Source organism: Eubalaena glacialis, chromosome 2, assembly GCF_028564815.1.
Source record: "Eubalaena glacialis isolate mEubGla1 chromosome 2, mEubGla1.1.hap2.+ XY, whole genome shotgun sequence".
Taxonomy (NCBI): Eukaryota; Metazoa; Chordata; class Mammalia; order Artiodactyla; family Balaenidae; genus Eubalaena; species Eubalaena glacialis.
The window spans coordinates 109,371,236-109,386,546 of NC_083717.1; the positions used below are offsets into that span (position 1 = coordinate 109,371,236).

Below are 15,311 nucleotides of genomic sequence, written 5' to 3' on the forward strand. Positions count from 1 at the left end.
CTATTGTAATGTCTTTTTCTGGTTTGAGTATCAGGGTAATGCTGGTCTCATAGAATAAAACCATTTTACGTAAGTGTTTGTGTAGACTGGATATTATTTCTTCCTTAAACAGTTTTGTAGAATTAACCGTGAAGACATCTGGAACTGGTGTCATTATTGTGGGAGTTTTCACTACAAGTTCACAGGTACAGGGCTAAGCAATTACTTATTTCTTCTTAAGTGAGTCTGGTAGCTTTGTGTCTTTCAAAAAATTTGTTCATTTCATTTAAGTTGTCCAATTTATTGGCATAAAATTGTTCGTAATATTTCCTTATTATCCTTTTAAAGTCTGCAGTAATGTTACTTCTCATTCCTGATATTGGTAATTTTTGTGTTCTTTTTTCCTAATCAGTTTCCTACAGATATCAATTTTATTGATGACTCGTAGGTATACATCTCCAACAAAATTCTAAGTGGTCTGAGAAAGGAGGAACACCAGATTTTTAATCCTTTGTCATGGTACAACCCGCAGCAGCTAAGCACAGTGCTTTTATATCAATACCACCTGCAGTATTTTTAGACAAATGCAAGAGTAAATAGGTGATAAGAGTGAAGGCCAAATTTCAGAAATTGTATCTTACACAGTAGAAAAAACACAAAGACTTGGAAAACTTGGGTTCAAATCCCTACCGCTCACCTAACAGCAATGTGACCTTGAGGAAGAAGTCACTTAAACACTCTAAGCACTCGGGTTAGTGTATTTGTAAAATGGAGAAACCTCCTTATCACAAAAGGTTGCAAGATTTAAATGACATACCCTTATACAGTGCTCTTCACAAAGACTGTCTAATAACGTTAGTATCCCTCTGTTCACATCAATGGATTAATAGGCCACTAATGGCAGAACAATTTTTAAGTCTATTACAATGACAAAAAAAGCTATCATCAAATGCCTAGACTTCATGCATTAAAAACACTAATTTTTAATTTATACATTAACTACAGAATAAATACACAAACACGAAAAAATTCAAGCTGTACAAAATGACACAAAAATGAAAGGCAAGTCTTCCACCCTACCCAGTGTCACAGTCCCCACGACTGACTACTTTCAACCATTTGTGTTTAGTTTGGGTGGTTACCTCAATAATCCTAAATCAAACACTTCCCCTCAACTCCATGATTTAGCAGTGGCTAAGGACTCAAGTGTGATGAAAGAGAAGGAAATTAGCATCCTAAACTTGCTCCACCTTTCATCTTCTGTCGGCTATAGCGCTACTTTCACATTGTCATAGTTTATAGTACTGATTTCTGTTCTAAAATTCTATTTGGAACTTTAGCAATTTGTATATGCCAATTCTAAAACTCAAAATACCAATACATTTGCTTACAAAATTATGCTTATGTGATCAATCCTTGTAGAATCAACTAATGTGACTGACCCCTTAGAGGAAGAAAATGTAATTCTATACCACTAAATTTGTTGAAACTGTCCAACAGATTCTCTTTTCTTATACTCTTAATTGCTCAAAATTTTACCAAAAATTGTATTGGTTCATAGTTGGACCATAATTTTCCTGTACAAATTTTTTCCTTCCAGTGTTCTTAATTGTTTTTTTAATTGATGAAGGTGGCGTGAATCTTCACCTAAACATTAATCATCCAGGTTCTTAACCATGTCATTTCTTAAAATAAACCTAATATTCTCTTAAAGATAGTCTTCTTAGCATCTTTTGATTTTCTACTTTAAATTAGACTACTTGCTTTCTAGTCTTGCTTTGTAGTTGTCATCCTAAGATTGTTTTCTCCCCCTCTTGGGCCGGGTCCACAATTCACTAGATGTTACCTCATGCTTCTTGAATTTTTTGTTTTCCATTTTCTGGAGTACAACCTCAAGAAATTCACCAGGAGTCTGTAAGAGATCAACTTCCTGCATCCTGATTGTATGTTTTAATATATCTCTATCTCATGCATAATTATAAATTATGGTTTATAATTTGGCCAAGAGTGCTAGGTTAAAAATTCATCCAATCCCCACTTGACTCTAATTTTTTTTTTTTTTGGGGGGGGGCTTAGTCGAGTCTTAGTTGCATCACACAGGATCTTTCATTGCAGTGCGCAGGCTCCTCGCTGCGGCACGTGGGCTTCTCTCTAGTTGTGGTGCGTGAGCTCCAGAGCGAGTGGGCTCTGTAGTTGTGGCGCACGGGCTTCCAGCTGCCCCACGGCATACGGGATCCTCCCCGACGAGGGATCGAACCTGCATCCCCTGCATTGGAAGGCGAATTCTCAACCACTGGACCACCAGGGAAGTCCCTAGACTCTGATTTTAGAAACAATGATTCAAACGTCCTGTGTTACTTTGATATCAAACTGATTCTAAATCCTTCCTAGGAAAAGTGCCTTCTCTTTAAAAGAGTTCAGGATATCTTCTTCACCCTCAATGCTCTGAAACGTCAGAAGAATGTGTCTAGATAAGAGTCACCTTAAAATTATTTCTGCCTGGTATTCAGTGGGCCCTTAAAATCAGAAGTGTCATGTCTTTCAGCTCCAAGACATTTTCTACGATCATTTCTTTTTTTTTTTTTTGGGCCATGCGGCACAGCATGCAGGATCTTAGTTCCCTGACCAGGGATCAAACCCTCGCCCCCCGAGGTGGAAGCACGGAGTCTTAACCACTGGACCGCCAGGGAAGTGCCTCCACCATCATTTCCTTGAGTAATTTCTCTCTTCCATTTCTCTCCTCACTTTCTCCAACTCCTTTAAATCACAGCAATTTTTTTTCTCATTTTCCTCCTATCTTTTTGCAAAACATACTGATAGATTTCTTCAACTTCTTCCAGTTTTTGTATTTATTTTTGTTTGTTTTCGGTCTCAGCAACATTTCTGTCTCCAAGAACTCTTCACTATTTCTACTCCTTTTACAGAGCAATCATAACACAAATATCTTCCCTCCTTTCCTCACTGTCCCCTAACAGTACAAGAAAATTAATGGCTCCTAGAGCATCGTAGACTATGTCTTTCAGTAAGGACTATACCAGTGAGAAAACCCAAATATACTATGATAATTGGCTGCCTTCTGGAGTTTAACTCTGATTAAGACACAGGGTAAAGACTCTACCAAGAAAGCAAAGTAATAAACCTAACAGATACACAGTATTCCTACTGCTGTGGCTTTTGTAACTTATTTCTGTTGCTTTGAAATGGAAAAGTGTTGCTGTAAGCGCAGGATGGGAATAAACTCAATAAGGAGATATGGATAAAACTAAATTAATAATTTTGTATTATATTTCATTTTAAACCTTTTAAATCATATTTACAGAAAGATCATTTAGGTATATGAAGGTAGTACCTTATTTAAACACTGAAATACCGATTAAAACAGCCTGGCACTGGTCACAAAATGGAGAGCAGAAACCAAAAACAGACCCAAACATTGGTATATTTTAATTTCCTGTATCATAGGTGACATTTTAAACCAGTAGGGAAAGTATTGATTCTCAACAAGTGATGGTACAACCAGCTAGCCATTTGGGGGAAAAATGAAGCCCTACGACAAATCTCACATCAAATAAATTCCAGATATATTAACAATTTAATTTTTTAAGCCCATTTATTAATCTAAATATTTTTAAATCTTGAGGATAGAGAAAGACTTTCTAAGTAAGATTCCAAAGAACCAAAACCTTAAAAAGAAGAGACCACCAGACTTAACCATCTCTGATTTTCCTTTGTCAGGGGAGGTGGGAAGACCTTTGAACAAAATTAAAATATAAATTACAAAATTACAACCTGGAAAAAAATAAAACTCTTGGAAACATATGGGGAAAAAAACAAAGCCACTCCAATAAAAGTTAGCAAAGAGTTTTAAAAAGCAATTTACAGAAGAAAGTTTATGACAAATAATAAACCTATCACTGAAGAAATATAAATTTAAGACATCAATTTCTGCCTATTAGTTTGAATATCCAATGTTAAGAATATAGAAGTGGGCTTCCCTGGTGGCGCAGTGGTTAAGAATCTGCCTGCCAATGCAGGGGACACAGATTTGAGCCCTGGTCCAGGAAGATCCCACGTGCCACGGAGCAACTAAGCCCGTGCACCGCAACTACTGAGCCTGTGCTCTAGAGCCCACGAGCCACAACTACTGAGCCCAGGCACATCCACTAAAACCCACATGCTCTAGAGCCCGTGCTCCGCAACAAGAGAAGCCACCGCAATGAGGAGCCCGTGCACTGCAACAAAGAGTAGCCCCCACTCACTGCAACTAGAAGAAAGCCCGCACGTAGCAACGATGACCCAACACAGCCAGAAATAAAGAAAGAAAGAAAGAAGGAATATAGAAGTGGCACTATCCAACTACTGGTAAATGTGTAGTCGGTATAATTCTAGCAACATTTATAAATGTTTAAAAAGCACTCATTGTCACAGCAATTCCACTTTTAATAGCCTATACTGAACATGGATGTTCATCACTGTACTGTTTGAAAACCCAAAAAGGTTAAATGTCCAGCCAAAAGGACTGTAATAATATGAAGGTATTAAAACTAAAATTGTAATATAGAGCTGCACTTGTTAATATGGAAAGCAGAACATGACTTTATGATATGAAATTTCTAAAAGTTACCACATACACAGTAGTTCCATTTCTATAAAAATATATATACATATGCACACAAGTGGATTAATAGAAAATCTTGGAAGAATATATGTAAAAATATTAATCATCCAATCTAACTGAAGTAAGTACATGGCAAGCAATTAACAAATGTAAATATAAACTGCCAAAAATGGAATATTAATCCTCTAATAAACTAAGAAGCAAGGAACTCTTCAATTACATGGTAAAATTATAGTCAGTCTATTTAAACAAAATAAAAAGATATAATAGGAAGGAAAAAAAGTCAAAAATGAAATATGTAACTTGAATCTACATAACATTATACTAAAAAGGAAAAATAAGCTTTTCAAAAGAGTACGTAATGCTCAACTCAGTTATGCCCTTATTCTGTCCCCAAATCTCCAACCAACTGATGAATGGCTCAAACCATGACCAGAAGGTCTTTCTGTAAACTTCTTCCTTTAGAAAATAAAATGACGTGTGCTGGCTGACTTGATTGTGGTAATTATTTCACAAAGTATACATATGCCATATCATCATGTTGTACATTTTATGTGCAATTTGTCAATTATACCTAAATTCAGCTTGGGGGAAAAAAAGAAAATGATGGACTACCATGATCATCTGTATATTCAAAGAACATGGGGGCCGTGAAGTGAGGGAGTGGGGGCAAGACACACGGAAAAAAGATGAAGCCTCAAAGGCATTCTGAAAATCCAAATAAGAGAATGATTCAAATTTAGCACAAAAAAGCTATCTTCAAGAGAAAATTTCAATTTAAAAAAAGGCATGCGTGCGCAGTTGTGTGTATGTCGCACATGCCATATAGAAAGAGCATTTTAAGGATAATAAGAAATTTTTATGAGATCACTGATTAGGATTAAAGTAAGTAATATTTGAAATACGTTTTCAAATAACCACACTTTTCCTCTTTTCTCTTTTTTTTTTTTGGCCACACCGTCTGGCATGCAGGATCTTAGTTCTCCAACCAGGGATTGAACCCGTGCCCCCTGCCTTGGGAGCACAGAGTCTTAACCACTGAACCACCAGGGAAGTCCCGAAATAACCATACTTTTCTTTAAAAAAAAAAAAAAAAACTATACTGTTTTAACTCTCAATTAATACTCACTGTATTCTAGCTTCTTTCTCTTCTTTTTCTCTTTCAATTGTTCTTCCTCCTCCCTGACTCCCTCTTCTCCTTCTTCTCTTTGCTCCTCTCCCAAATTATCGTAAAATACTGGATCACGATGAGCAGTCTTCCTCTGGAAATGCTTCGTTTTGGATCCCCCTTTAACAAGTACAACTTTTCTTTTCAAACAAGTGCAGCCAAACATGCAGTCTGGTCGGCGGCAGTGAGCAGGCTGGCGCTTCTCCAAAGCTAGACTTGAACATACACAACCCAATCGACAGAAGTCATTGTTGCATGGAGGGGCTCGTTTCCTTATGATCGTGTGGATGGGTTTAGTTTTGAGAGATGCCTAAAGTTAAAGTAGAATATTATAAATCTACTAAATCATCCCCTAACAACTTACAGTCATATACTGGTCTGCCTTCTCCAACTCTGAGCACTCAGTACTAACAGTACGAGATTAGTGCAGATTCAAAGGACAAAACATGAATATAAACAGAACTCTAAGCAATCTCCCATTCTAATGCATAGCACAGACAAGAAAGAGAATAAATAGTTTAATTAATTATGAGCCAAAATATCAACAAGGATGAACGTATTCTCAATAGAAATCATGCATAATGTTCTATAGCAGGGGTTGACAAACTTAAGGCCCATGGGCCAAATCCAGCCTACTTCCTAACTAAAGTTTCATTGGAACACAGCCAGGTTCACTCATTTACATAACATCTACGGCATTACAGTAGCAGAGCTGAGTAACTGCAACAGAGACTGTATGGCCTGCAAAGCCTAAAATATTTACTATCTGCCCCTTTACATAAATAGTTTACTGACCCCTGCTCTATGATAATCAATAAAAAGAGAACATTATAATACATGCATAAAAGTCTTTAGGAATGATTGATTATAAAGGACACAATCTGTATTTTGTCCCAACATCTGATGATCTTCAGCTCTAGAATTTAGTCACAGAATTTAAAAAATGGAAAGTAAAGTACAGAAATTTCATGACAAAAAAATTACCCACGTGCTGCTGTATCATTTCACATGCACTGAGGCTGCTAACACAGGTGAATCAACAATTAATGAAAATTTCTTAATATAAAATTTTAAGAAAGACAAAAACTTTTTCTCTGTAGGTTTATAATTTGGGGGATTTTTCTGGGATTTAATACCATCTAAGCGGAGTTTTTAAAGCTGTTTTAACAAGATCAGTAAACGCACTTGACCACATGCTGGAGAATGAAATTAGAAAAGTTCAGAATGGCCAGCTGCCTTTACACAGGAGAGGGACAATTCAAAAGCACAATTGTACAGTCTCCCTCTGCTGGCAGGAGGAATCTACACATGGTGTCTAGTTGATAAAGAAGAACAAACATGGAAGACATTTCCTTAGTTGTCACTAAGGTAACTAAAAGCCCCATCCTCCTGCCAAAAAGCCCCATTCCCATTTCTCCTGACTACCTAATTCTCTCTAGCCAAGACTAATATGCTTCTGGAAAACAACAGATACTTACTTGAGCCGTAAGCAGAGTTGTTAAGGATACATCTGCTCGCTCTTCAGTGATATAGGTCCTTGGTTTTCCTTCCCAAAGTGCACAGTCTTCCAGATCCATTAGCTTCACTTGAGATTTAGACAATCCTGGAGGGCGAGTTCCCTGTTGCTGCTGCTGCTGTTGGTGTGCCTGCCGCAAACTTATCTGCTTTGGAAATGTATTTTCATCTAAAGTTGGCACAACCAAGTTATTCGCCCGATTTTCTGAGACGGTGGTTGAAGAATTCTTGGTAACCTTATCTCCTGGAATAATATGACTATGTTTCTGCTTTGGTGAAACAGGGTATGGTAAAATGGATTTATAAGATGATTTAGTTCGGCCACTGAAAGGTGCCTGTTTGTTTTGAGACTTTGCCTTTCGAGAGACAGAGGGTACAGAATGAGGCTTCAAAGAGTAAGAGGTAGAAGGGGAAATGGTAGATTGCTTCTTCAGTACACTATCAAGTGTTCGAACATAGCTGGTACTCTTGGTGGGAAGCTGGTATACCACAGGAGATGTGGGAGCATTAGAAGAGAAACCCATGCTTGTTTCCATCAGCTTGCCTTCATTTTCCAAGTACTCATCCAGCTTATCACTGCAGAAAGCAGAACGGTTTTTCAATGAACCTTCTGAATTTCCACCTAGAAATAAAGAGACACAGATACTTAAATCTAGGACAGATCTTTAGATCTATAGAAAAATATACTTAAAAAGGCCAGGAGCAGGGGCTTCCCTGGTGGCGCAGTGGTTAAGAATCCGCCTGCCAATGCAGGGGACACGGGTTTGAGCCCTGGTCCGGGAAGATTCCACATGTCATGGAGCAACTAAGCCCGTGCGCCACAATTACTGAGCCTATGCTCTAAAGCCCGCGAGCCACAACTACTGAGCCCACGTGCCACAGCTACTGAAGCCTGCGCGCCTAGACCCCATGCTCTGCAACAAGAGCAGCCACCGCAATGAGAAGCCCGCGCACCGGGACGAAGAGCAGCCCCCGCTCCCTGCTACTAGAGAAAGCCCGCGCGCAGGAACGAAGACCCAACGCAGCCAAAAATAAATAAATTAATTAAATAAATTAAAAAAAAAAAAAGGCCAGGAGCATTAATTTATAAGCTACTAAATCTTCCAAACTATCCCTCCTCAGAAGTAAGGAAAAATATAAAATATAAAGCCAAGTAAAGACACTGAATGTCATATACCAATTACATTAAAGTCCATTATCTAAAATTATCTTATTACATATATTTAACATTTTGCAAAATGCTAACAATAGTAATAATTAACACTAAGAGTCGACAACCTCTTATGACCTTAGTATAGAGATGAGACATAAGTAAAAACATAAACGCAAAAAATATACTTAAATTTGACCTCAACAGAATACCAAGAGGTTACTTAAGGGATTGCAATACCTGGATTCTGACACAAAACACAAGGGAAGAGGATAAGGGCACAAAAAGAGGAGTATAAAATTTAGCTTTTACGGAACAAGAAAAAGCAAGTTTAGTAGAAAGACGAGCATTACACTATTATAACACTACAAAGATTCAAAGATGAGAAAAACTATATTGGACAAATGGTAAATTTATCTGGCTAGAGTGTAACTGCAAACAAATGTAATGGGAAAGGAAAAGCACTGAGAAAGGAGACCAATAAGCATACAGTCGAAATTTAGATTTTAGATTGGATTTAGAAGTTTATTTTGAAGTACTACAATGCTATTGGGAATCACCATACAGCTCTGAAGCACACAGTTCTGAAATAATGCTTGAGAATGATGCTTTTTATAACTGTAGGAACCAAAAGGAAGTGCACTTTGAAAAGGCTGCAAGGATTATTTAAGCTTGATATGGTTAGCGACTGAACCCCAGGATGGGGACTATGGGACACAGAAAATGAACAAAAACAGCCAAGACAATTATTTTCAGTTTATTTTAAAGCATGGAAAGGAGATAAAGAAAAACAACCAAGGCTTACTTTTAACAAAAGTCTTTGGCCACATGTTTCAGAATGTATTTATAAGTTTTTAAAACGCTGATTACCTTCATTCCTAGATGCAGAAGCACTATGAAACTTTCCCCTCCATCCCTTGATCTTGGTGAAGTCATTAGTCTTCCCTGTCCTAGAAACAAAGGGAAATCCAGCATCTATAAAAGAAAAAGTAAAAAAGATGATCAAAATTCTAGCAAGCCAATATTTAATATCTAATTAGCTACTAAAATTTCATCTAAAATGTATAAATCATCATTAAGACTCATCACTAGATAAAAGATCTACATTAGAGTACCCTGTATGTCTGTAACAATGGTAGCATTTTATTTTTATCACAAATTTGTTTGACTTTACAAATGCTACGCACTCACCAGGTGAGGCAGGGTTGGTTCCTGTAAGGTTCCAGAAAGGAAAGCTAGTGGCTGGAGCCAAAGGTAGCTGTACTCCCAAGTATTTAAGATCAATACTCATTGCTGGATCCACTGAATTCAATTTTAAGCCAACTACAAGAAAAAAGGACCACAAATCATTATGGTTTTTTTTAATCTTTGGTTGGGGGGTGGGGTGGGGTGAGGTAGGGGGATAATAGAGATCAAGAAAAAGTGGACAACAGAAATGATGAAATAAAAATTGAAAGTGACAGACAGACTTTAAGGTGGCCTCATGATCCTCACCTCCTGGGTATTACATATTTGCATATTCCTCCCCTTCCCTTCTTGAGTGTGGGTGAGGCCTGTGATTTGTTTGTAACTGATGGAATGTGGCAAAAGGGGCAGGATGTACATACATGATTATGTGTATGTCATAATATAAGAGTAAGTATATCACCCATCCTGCTAGAGCTACAAGGATATAAATTCTGCCAACAATCTGAGGGAAACTGGAAGCAGATCCCTCCCCAGTCAAGCCTTTGATGAGGAACCAGGTCTGACATCTTGATTGCAGCCTTGTGAGACCCTAAGAAGAGGACCCAGTTAAGCCATGCCCAAACACCTGACCCATAGAACTTTGAGATAGTAAATGTGTTGTTTTAAGGTACTAAGTTTGTGGTAATTTGTTAAGCAACAATAGATAACTAATACATAAACAAAGCAGAATTCAGATCTTTTGTACTTTAATGCTTTGTAGCCCAGAGATTTTCTAGGACCTCTAATACAAACTTGCCATAGTCTGTGGTTCTAGCCTAATTAAGGCTACTAATTCTTTAGTTATTATTACTGATATTTATGGTTAATGGAGCTTATAAATACTATGGCTTATTTGTAGATTAAGAGGCAATCTTTTGGGAAAACATTTACTTTACGTATCTTTTTTTTTTTTTTTGCTTAACATTTTACAACTAAGATTTGTCTATGTTGACACATTTATCTCTGCATGATTTATTTTCACTGTTGTACACTATTCCAGATTATGAATTACTCCAATTTATTAACTATTCTCCTCTTAATGAGAATTGTTTCCTATTTTAAACTATTACAAACAATGCTGCAGTATAACTGTACATCTTGTACAAGAATGTACATCACACACATGAACATGTATGAAAGCTTCTCTAGTGCATTTAGCTTTTCCTTACATTTACCCAAGAGTGGAATTGCTATGTAATGGGATATGTTCATCTTCAATTTACTGGATATTGTGTTTGACATATATGTGGCTGCCCAAAATATTCTGAGAACCTTTCCTATAACTATTACTTTTCCACATTATAACCCCCACCTCTTCAAGGAAGGGGTGTTAAAACACAGATGCAGCCATAAAAGGCTTCAATTTAGAAGAGAGCACCATGAGGAAAGGAATACTGTGCAGAATTGTGTTAATGAGAGTGACAGTGTTTGGCCAAGCTAAGAACTTTTAGAGGTAAGAGTAACCAACATCCTAGCTGTAGTATAATGTGTTCAGTGTCCATATTGAAAATGGTGGCAATTGACCAATGCTGTGAGATTGCTGGTATGAGCTCTTGGAGAATGTAATTTGGGCATTTTTCCTTTTCTCTGTCTCTCTGTAAGTCATCTGATATTCTTTAATAAATTCGTATTCTATTTCACCTATAGAGTGTATTCTCATGTTTGCGATTAAGAATTCTAACTGACACACCTAGTTATTCTGAATCCTTCTTATGTAATGGCATATAAGAAAACAATGATTACATAACAAACTGGGATAAACATGAGGCTGCTTATGGCTGGAGGCAACCAGTTCTATGGTTATTAATTTCCCTTGGTCTTGCCTGGCCACTCTGAGGAGATCAGTGTCTCAAGAGCATACCTGTGACACAATCATGGATAACCACATGCAACACTGCTCTAGTTGGGAAGCTGTTCACTAGATTGCCAAATTACTCTCCATTTATACTCCCTTCAATAGTGTAAGAGTTCTTGTTGATCCACATCCTCTCCAACATTTTATATCATTGGACTTTTAAAACTGTCCCAATCTTACTGGTATAAATCTATATCCTATTGTTCTTAAATTTGCATTTTTTCTGTTACCAGTGACAATCTTCTAATTTGGATTTCCTTGTTTGTGAATTACTGGCTTCATATTATTGAGCAAGAAAGTATTTAACTTAAATTTTAACAAAACTGAAACCAAAAGGAATTCAAAGCATCAACTACCGTAGTAATAACTACTAAAGTCATAGGTACAGGTTTCCAATAAAAAGCTTACATACTACTGGTTTCCTAAAAGGTGAAGACACTAGGCAGGTTACAAGCCACAACAAGTTCTTAAGGCTAATTTGTATATCCTCCACATAAATTAGTTTGTAATTCTAGTTCTTTAAAATAAATATCATTTTATCATGTTTATTTTAATCACATGTGATTAAAATTAACATCAATAAAATATTATTTCCTCATGTTTCAATCAACTGGGGAGAAAATAATATGAGTCAAAAGAAGTGGTTTCTAATCTTGTCTTTGGGCTAAACTTCTCTTAGCTTCTGCTTTCTCATCAGTGAAATAATACCAATCCAAAAAATAATAATATCAATCCACCACACTGAGTTTCATGTTTTAAGAAGTAACTGTGCCTTCTCTTTGAAATGCTCTGTAATATAGATGATGATAGAGATAAAAGACATTTCCCAGACCTCAAGGAGCTTTTGTGTTATGTTTTCCCAACTGATTCATTAGTAGTTACAATAGGATAAAATACTGTAAGAGGTAAAACAAATGATACTTGAAAAGCCCAAGGCAATCTGGTAAAACTTTACAGAGAGTGTAATTCTTAAATTAGAATAAGTAGGAATTAACTAGGAAAGGCAGAGAGGGAGAGCAGAGTGGAACCAGAAAGCAAAATATTGCAGAAATGCAAGTGAAAGAGAATCCTAAACAAAGGATAAAATGAGATACTGTAGTGCCTTGAAAAGAGAAAAGTACTCTATTATTATTATAGACAAAAACTGCCAGAACAGCTGCCTACAGAGAAAGAAGAAAGGAATTAAGTCGTTAAAAATGTACCCATACAGCCAAATAGGTAGACAATCAAATTTAGAGACTGTTTTCCCTACATATCTTCTTGTCTGCATTTACTTATACTTTGAACTGCCACCTTCCCCCAAAAGTGATACCAAGTGATCCTAAAAACATCAACAAAAAGACCAAATTTATTTTAAATATACTTACAATTTTTTTAAAGCCCTAAAAGTTGAGAGGTCAATGGCACATGGACACTGCTCAAAGTAATTCCCAATTTAGCTTACCTGCACATCTTGAAATGTTTGCCCTTCAAGAAAATCCTTCCCTGAGTAATAGATATTTAAGACTCAGACTCAGTCGGTTTCATATGAATGATAATAACTTTATCTTGCAAAAATAAGATAGTTAAATAATTCTTAGCACATCCCTCAAAAAGCATAAAACCCTTTCCACATGATAGTTTAAACTAAATCATACTCCTGAATTCTTTTGCCTTTTCACCATATTAGGAGCAACTTCTTAAAGAAATATTATCACACCATTAAAAAAAAGACCCATAAAGATAGAAACGAAAACAGACACCCTCTAGGTTCAAAGCAGAGTCACCTAAGACAATAAACTGTAGCCAAAAATGCCTGCTTCTAGCTAAACCCACTTAAATAGGAAGTATCCACAAAAATACACTCAGAGGAATGAATACCTATATAACTAGCCAACAAAGAACAGAAAAGTCGACATTTATGTAAGAAAAACTCCAGCTAACCACTGATTTAACAGTCCAGAGTATTTTTTAAGTAACTAAAGAGGCAGAGTGCTCTGGGAATATTATCATAAAGGAATTTAACATTAAAACTGACAGGAGTCCACACTGATATAAATAAATGATTGGATAAAAATGAGGGAGAAAAGAGAAATCTCTGGTTGCAGAAGAATGCCAAGTAATTTATGCAGATACTCCATCCTCAAGAAAGTGGAGCATAACTTCCCACTCATTAAGTGTGGACTACACAGTGACTTCCAAAGAGTGCAACATAAAAAGTCAGTGACAAATCATGTTGATAATATGTACCCTTGATAAGGTGAGGTGAGAATGGCACTTTACCTCTGTGGTCTTCCTCCTATAAACATATAATCCCAGTCTAACCATGAGAAAAACATCAAACAAATCCCAACTGAGGGACATTCTACAAAATACCTGACCAGTACTCCTCAAAATTGTCAAGTTAATTAAAAACAAAACAGTCTGGGAAACTGTCCAAGCCAACAAGATCCTAAGGAAATACAACTACTAAATGTAATGTGATTTCCTAGATGAGAACTTGGAACAAAAAAAATTAACTAAGGAAATCTGAATAAACTAAGGACTTTAGTTAATAATAATATATCAATATTAGTTCACTAATTGTAACAAATGTACTGCCCTAATGTTAGACGTTAGTAACAGGAGAAACTGGAGGCTGAGTATATGGGAACTCTCTGTACTATGGTCCCAATTTTTCTGCAAATCTAAAACTTATCTAAAACAAAAAATTCACTTAACATAGAATTGACTTGGTAGCAATGAAACAGAAAAGCTTTTACAAAAATACCTTTAAAGATCAAAAACATGACAATTTCAGGTTGATGGACTTAGAAAAGAAACCAATTTGGATGTAGCAAAGAAAAGTATAGGAGAAAAAATATACTGTGGAAAACAAAATTAAGAATCTTATTTTATTTTAGCAACAAAACTATCAACAACAACAATAAGAACATTTTCTCAGGCTTAATCAACATTTCTTCCACAATTTCAAAGCAAGCTGAAAAAGCTTTTCAAGTTTTTCAAGCTTTTTTCATCTCAAAAACGTTTTGGATTTGTAGGTGCTTATTTTATAAAGAATAATGAAACTCTACAGTTGATGGAAAAGCAAAGAAATACGACATTACTGAATTGAAACTTAATAAATTACTTCAAGCATCAGTTTTTAGAAAGGGACCTGGAAGAATATTTTCATTATCTTCAGATACTTGGAGTTGGCACCATCAACTGATGTGGTAACCATCAGTTACTACAAATATTTAGCCAAACTAAAACTTAATTCTTTTAATATTTTAAGTCTTAAGAAGCAAAGGTTGGGGGATGGGAGAGACATCTGCCAAAGTAAAATAAAGAAAAAAATCCAAACTAGAACTCTACATCATATATTATGGACAGTGACACATGGATTACAGATTTAACTGTTTAAAAAAGTAAAACTATATAAGAATGTAGTTGAATTAAGTTTAACAATGTGAGGATTAATACAAACTTGAACACCAAATGCATAATCTGTATGGCAGGTGAAAACTGATGCCTCACACACTTTTTTGCCCAAAAAACTGTATCAGCTGACACCACTTAAAACTGAAACACGTTACATAAAAATACTGACTTTACCTTTTACAGAACAATGGGAATTTCTGAAAATACTGAGCCTACATTCCCATTTGACAATCCACTGATGTGACTGCCCTTTTAGAACAGGAACCTATGCTCCAGCCCACCAGAGTCCAACACCATCCCCAAATTCAGGCTAATTTCACTTTATGTTACCTGCTTAGTTTCCATAAGCATTTGACTTTGAACACCCAATACACAAAAAGAAAAAATTACAGATTTG

General features: G+C 36.2%; 1 protein-coding gene across 12 annotated transcripts in view; it reads right to left on the bottom strand.

Moving 5' to 3' along the window:
- MGA (MAX dimerization protein MGA) overlaps positions 1-15,311 on the bottom strand; it is a 158,529-nt gene that overhangs the window by 41,322 nt on the left and 101,896 nt on the right. For all 12 annotated transcript variants that reach the window (XM_061180455.1, XM_061180456.1, XM_061180458.1 and 9 more), the window contains exons 6-9: positions 9,622-9,753; positions 9,301-9,405; positions 7,244-7,902; positions 5,727-6,075 (exon numbers count right to left, since the gene is read on the bottom strand). In XM_061180455.1, the coding sequence (XP_061036438.1) occupies positions 5,727-6,075; positions 7,244-7,902; positions 9,301-9,405; positions 9,622-9,753 (1,245 nt within the window). The remainder of the gene's footprint in view (positions 1-5,726; positions 6,076-7,243; positions 7,903-9,300; positions 9,406-9,621; positions 9,754-15,311) is intronic.